Genomic DNA, 6,654 nt, shown 5'->3' on the forward strand with positions numbered 1-6,654 from the left:
GCCTTGCAAGAAGCTCTGAGAAAATAAGAACTGGAGTACCACCTTCTCTTTCTCCTTTTCAAAGTTTTGCAGTGCACAGAGGCAGAGGAAGGAAGGAATAAATTACAGCATACAGGAACTAGAAGGATGACTGCAAATTTAGAAGCACACAAACAACTGACTAAAGCTCATACATTTTTTTCCAACAGAAAATTTAGAGCTTTTAGCTCATAAGGCCCAAGCTCAAAGGGCAACTGTTGCTTCCATTTTCTGTTTTGTCCACTTGCTTTTGTGTGGAAGACCAGACCAGAAGAGCAAATAGGTGGGAGGGATGAGACAGAAGATGCACCATGTGCCAAACGCATTTCCTCCTTTTCTTCATTCACGTTGTTAGGTGTTGCTTCCAATAAAAATATGCAAAGCTTTTTCAGAACGAAAGCATTTGCAACTTCTTTAGTAAGCAGAATGGTCAGAGACCAATAAGGAAGACTATGCCCTCCTCCAATACTTTGGGAGATTAAATCAAAGACATTCAACAAGTCTCATTCTTCTCACACCCCTCTTCCCCCCTGTCTCACTACTGACTTTCTAGCAATCAAAACTCAAGCGAACAGTGAGGCAAACACATTTCAGTTTGCCAGCCTTTAGCTAAAGCAGATGTTGTTCATTCAGTAAGAGATACACAAAACCTTTTTGATACAAAGAATCAGTGTGAGAAGGAATTCACTGCTACCAAAAAAGTAGAATCACTTAATTTCACAAGCCTTATAATCTCAACATCAAACATACATAAATTATAGTTCAGAAAGAAAGGATGAGAATACCATATTTTTAAATAAGCCACTTATGACTATGCTTGCTCCTCCCTCAACAATCTCCACTGTTTAATGAGACAGCAAACCACACCCTCAGACTCCAAGGGAACAAAAAAAGTAGTAAGTAACCTAGATCTCCAATCTTCAATATATACATGTATATAAAAAAAAAATACATATATGTAACACCTTCTTCTCCATTTAACTTCTGTCTACAAATGGAGTGTTTAAAGGAGATCCTAAATCAAAACCATCAAGAAAACTCAGAACAAAGTATACAGAGTAATACAGAAAAATACAGTTTTTTTACCTAGCTAATCTGATTTCAGAAGCAGCCTGTAGAAAACAGGATCAACAAACGTTAGAGACTGACTTAGAGGAAACAGATGGAAGCTTTGACTATACGCTACATTTTCTGGGATAGGGAAAATGGGATACAAAACCTGCCCAATTACTAAGATATTCTAAAATCAGCTTTAAATGAACCATCTCACCTGTTCTGAAGTAAGATGAGGATGTATTCTGAAGAACAGCAATATGATGTAGGCAAGAAAAAAAATGGCACAGAAGATTAAACACGCACACCTTATCCCTCTTCTCACACAAGTAAGGAGAAACAAAAAAAGAAATAAAACTACAGGAAAATGTTTACGCTTTATAAACAATGTACAGCTCATCTAGAGAACTGACAGTAAAGTATTACGGGTTTAAAAGTCTTGCAAGGTTTAGAAAAAAAACAAAATTTTTTTTAAATGAAAGCTTTATAATAAAAAGGACATTAAAAATCCTAAAATAGAGAGGGGTAAGAGTCACAATGCTGTAGGATACAAACCAACTGGAAGCACATTAGAATAGTCAGGATCGGCTACTATGTATGCACCTATTGTCAGGGCTTGGGAAAGTTTTGCATTTATTGTTGAAGCATTTGGTAGTGGCCACTGATTGAGATGTGACACTGGAATACTTGTTTATTCCTGTATAGAAATTCCTGTTTCTAAGAAACAAAGAAAAAGGCAGCAAGACAAATAGTGATAGGAAAGTATCCATCCTCCTAGTTTACTTTTCAACTGAATACAAATTTCTTCGTTACTACCCAGGCAGCAGTTATTCCTGTATATAACATACACTGGACAATGTGAAAGCTAATCTGAGAGAGTGCAAGTAATAGCTATAGGCTTGAGAAGAATTACAGGGACACTACACTTTTCAGGAAACTTATTCTTCTGAATGTTACAATGATTTTACCACGTGCCACTATATTCAAACATAATTTCTAAAAGAAAGGATAAAATGTTGTTATTTTATATGCTGTTGAACTTTGATGCAAAAGTTCTTAAAAGAATATATGCAGGCAGCAGCACTTACAAAGTGTCATTCAGTTACTATTTTCACCCTTGATTTGTCCTCTACCAAACGACAAATCTCATGTTACCGAAGTGAGACAAAAGGACAGTTTAATTATCAACCAAGAGACTTAATCAAACTTTATAATTCTCAGCACTAAATAATTATCTTGCATGAATATAAATACTGCTTTGCCTCAGTAATGGCTTTCACATGAGAGATCTGAAGGGGACAGCACTGAATGCTTGAATATGTAACACCAATCAATTCTCTCTCCTCATGGAAACTTTTTTGAAAACTTTTCACCAAGCCCATGTAAATCCCATACAACAAAGGCTTTTCTGAGCTATATGATCTAATCTTACACCCTGTATTTTCACAGCCAGACATTTCTGTTCATAAATAGTGCTACTTTTCTAGGCCTTCAAAAGATCTAATGCGTCACCTGCTCTGCATGCACCAAAGAACTGAACATCACCATTCAATCAGACTAACTCTTCACATACATATTAATCTGTCCCAGACCCAGAAGACCCAAAAATCAGCACTGAAGCCTGTAAATTTCTTCAGGGAGACCTGACTCATGCAGGATAAGGAGCAAAAGTAGCACTAACGTACTTTTACATATTCTCCAGTCCTCTAAGTTGTCAGGCTACACAGAGAATTGGGGGGGTGGGGGGGTGTCAGCCCAGACTTTCATGCACCATGCTCTCATCATAGACTGGAACCAAAGAAGTTCCATCCCCTACCCTCCCACACTATTTTGAAAATATCTGAATCTGTCCATTATCTTTAAGATGTAATCAGTATAAATATACCAACAAACCCTGTAAGTGAAGATCCAGCTCAAAGCTGGAAGATGGTACAACATGAAAACAACAAAGTCAACAACTTTTTAGATGGGTAGTTAATTCACATACAGTCATGCTGTCAGATGCTCTTTTTGTGAGGGATGCATTTCCCCCCTATGTACACAAACAGTTGGGCTAGCAAAACTCTTAGGGAACTGGGACCTTTACCTGAGAAAAGCATTTGCTTAAATACTCCCTTCAAGCAAGATAATTGTCAGCAGGATCTCTGATCATCTACCCCTGAAGACTGTTTGGACCCAAAGTATTCACAGTGAACACAAACTCCTTCTGCAAAACTGGAAAACTGGTGTAAAACTGTACTGCAATTGATTGACTAAGATCAGCTACTGACATGATTTAAAGGTGTTCTTTTTATTTTTAATCTTTTCCATACTAATGCAACCCCCTCCCCCCAAAAAACACAAACTATTTCAGAAGCTCATTTAAAACCTGCATGGTATAAAATGAAAGAATTATTTATGATAGTTTAGTCAATTTACCTGGCTTCAAAGGGGCTTCAGACCACAGAACTTGATGGGTTCGAAACATTCGGAAACATGGCATCTTCGCAGAATGCACCTTAGGTGATAACACATTGCCAAAGATGGGAGTTGAGCACCCGCTAACGGCAATACGCAGAAGGCTCGCCATGTCACCCAGACCTCACAGCAGACTCCTTGCCACCTACAGAATCCCTACAGCAGCCTGCTGCTCATGTAAGAAACAAAACAAGAATCATTAATGATTAATATTATTATTTCTAGTAGAAAGAAGGTATGTAAACTCAGCAGCTTACGCCTAGTTGACACTAGCCACAAGATGATCATTTCTCTCTCCCTTTTCTTTCCAACTAGAAAACAAAGTCCACTTTTCCACACCAGGTCTGAGTAAATACCAGAACTAAACCAACAAGCCCATGAGTGCATTAACATTACAAGGTGATTTACAGATTGATATTTCTGCAACTCAGGATTGTATTCTCCTTGCCACGGGTGTAAATATTTGCAGAAAACAGCTATTTTCCAAAGAGCATTTTGTAAAGCCTTTGCTAGAATTAATGCATGCCAAAAAAAGCATTGAAAACCTGCAGAAACTACTGGCAAAAAGCACTAAATAACCCCAAAGCCGGTTAGTAAAACCCCAAGCAACAACTTGTATTTTTTTCTTCTTCTGCTGAGATAGCACGACGTGCAGATTTGATAACGGCAAGATTTCCTGTGCCGGAAGCCAAACGACCCGAACTCCGGCGAGGGCTCCTGAAGGAGGCACCCGAGCGGGGCAGCCCGCAGAGGGGCAGGTAGGGCGCTGGGGCCGGGAAGGGCGGGCAGCGGGGCAGGAGCGGGCAGGGAGGCCGCCCGCCCGCCCGCCCACGGAGCGCAACGCTCTTCCCGCCACGAAACGCCGGCCCCGCTTCGCTCCCGCCGCTATTTATAGCCCGCGGCCCCTGACTGACCTTGGGCAGGCCGCGCGCCCGCCGCCCCGGCCGTTAACGGCCGCCGCCCGCCCCGCTCCTCACCGGCTCCCCTCGCCCCCCAAGCTGTCCTCCACCGATGCTCCCGGCCCGCTGCTCCTCCGCCAGGGCCCGGCGCCTGCCGGGACCCGGCACCACAACGCCCGCCTCGGGCCAACGGCAGCCGGCAGCGGGGGCGCCGTCCCAGGTGCCCCCCCCGCACCCACCGCAAGGCGCCCGGCGGGCGGGTCCCCCCCCCCCGCGACGCGACCCGACGCAACCCGGCCCGCGACGCCGCACCCACCGCCTGTGCCGCCGGCGCCGGCCCCGCCGCGGCACTGATCGACCTTGGGCGAGGCGGCGCGGCGGGGCAGGACGGGCGCGGGGCCGGCCCGGCGGGGCGGGGTCGGGGCGAGGCTCCGCCCCGCCACCCGGAAGGAGAGCGGGGAACGCGGAGGTCGAACAGGGGGGTCACGTGCGGCCGCGAGGCCTCCCCCCTCCCCGCTCAGGAAGGGGGCGGTGGCCGGGGCGCGTCACGTGGCTCCTGCGTGTCGGGCGAGCGCGCTCCTGCCTGAGGCGCCCGCGCGAGGGCGCGTGGACCGTTAACGGCCGTTCGTGTGGCGGGCGCTTCGGCCGGTCCCGGGTTCTGTCGCTGTCACTGCTCCCCGGGGGCAGTGTGCGGTGGGGTCTCCCGAGGGCTGGAGCTGGGAAGCGGAGGCGCCGGCAGGACTGAAGTTGTTAGAGACGCGCCAGGTGTTGCGGGCTCCCGCAGCGGGCGGGCGGCCGCGGTCGCCCTCGTCGCTCTGCTTGCCCGGATCGTGGTGGTGTGCGGGGGCAGGGGCGAGGAGGCAAAGGTGGTGGTTGGTAGCTGAGTTGTGAAGAGAGAGATACTTCCTCAGACGCGGTTGTTTCACTTGAACAGACGCCAGAGCGTGTAGGTGATGTCTTCCTTTATTGTTGCTGCTATTTCTTGAAATGCGTAATAAAGCAATGATCTGGTATGCGTGTTGAACTTAGAGCGGTACGGAGGGTACAGTACGTACAGTGCCTGAGGGAAAAGGGGAAAAAAACGCTTGCAACTAAGATGTTAAAGAGATTGTATACAGAGGACACCTTGTCAGGTTATGCACGCTATCACACACTGTCACCTGTATACATTGTCATACTTCACACAGTCCATAAATTTCAGGTATAATTTAGGCTTTTTTATTTACATCTGTGCAACTGTTCATGCAAAATATGCATTGCCTGAGGTAGTTTTACAGTGACGCACAGCTTCCAATCTCATAACTGATTGACTAGAAGTGAAGTGAAGCTGTGAAAATGTGCGTCTGAGAATAATTCATATGGCACCCTAGTACCAGATGTTCAAGAGACTGCAGTACTTTTAAATAAATATGTGAGAAATAGTTTAGAGATATGACGTGTGCTAATGCGTGCTTTATTTTGGGGTCTTGGTAACTGCTGAGTAGTGCAACAACATACCTCATCAGTATGACAGAGATCAATTTAATTCCAATTATTCTGCTTTACAAGCTAGAACCAGCCCCCTCCGTCTTCTCCCTGTTTAGAAATATGTTGGCTGCAGATAAAAGCAGAGCATGTTTGTATTCTGAATAGTGACAAAGTTACAGTTCGCGGTGTCTCAGCACCAGATGCTGCAGGTCTGTGCGGTATTCCTTTAGAGCTGAGTTTTGGGCTATTGGGTAACAAATGTAGGGCAAGACAGGTAACTGCTCCTCCAGCTGATACTTAAAAGAGAAGTGGCCACAATTGCATTTGATGAAAGTTTTAATCCTATCACTGAGTGCTTAGGATACATCCTGATAGCTTGGCTATCTCAGGTTTTCTGCTTTTTGGCTCTCAAAGGAGTGAAGTGAGCTACAGGACTTCAGTTACTCAGGCAGAAATTTAGGTGTTGTCTAAAGGCATTGACTATCACACATAGTATTTGGGATGGTAATTTTGGATTTAACTGCACAGAAGATTTTTTTCAGGTATCTACTTTGGATGGGAGAAACTTGGCTCTCGACCAAGCACCACTGCTCTAATGCAAGCTTCAGTAGTGCATCTGTGATGAAAAGATGGACCTGGGGTCCCACTCCACTCTACCCCATAAGTAGCTGTCAAACAGTCATTAAATTAAGATAATATAGGATGTATGTTAAGTGAAAATAATTTATGACCAAATGTGAAAAGTTGTATGGTTTGATAA

The 6,654-nt window shown here is 45.1% G+C and overlaps 1 protein-coding gene across 1 annotated transcript in view; it reads right to left on the reverse strand.

Annotated features, from left to right (window-relative positions):
* LOC135325035 (NAD(P) transhydrogenase, mitochondrial-like) overlaps positions 1-4,890 on the reverse strand; it is a 46,209-nt gene extending 41,319 nt beyond the window's left edge. Inside the window, exons 1-2 of the mRNA XM_064502398.1 lie at positions 4,744-4,890; positions 3,490-3,697 (exon numbers count right to left, since the gene is read on the reverse strand). Of these exons, the coding sequence (XP_064358468.1) occupies positions 3,490-3,640 (151 nt within the window). The 5' untranslated portion in view covers positions 3,641-3,697; positions 4,744-4,890. The remainder of the gene's footprint in view (positions 1-3,489; positions 3,698-4,743) is intronic.
* Between the last annotated feature and the right edge of the window lie 1,764 nt (positions 4,891-6,654).

The sequence above is a fragment of the Dromaius novaehollandiae genome, chromosome Z (genome assembly GCF_036370855.1).
Source record: "Dromaius novaehollandiae isolate bDroNov1 chromosome Z, bDroNov1.hap1, whole genome shotgun sequence".
Classification (NCBI taxonomy): Eukaryota; Metazoa; Chordata; class Aves; order Casuariiformes; family Dromaiidae; genus Dromaius; species Dromaius novaehollandiae.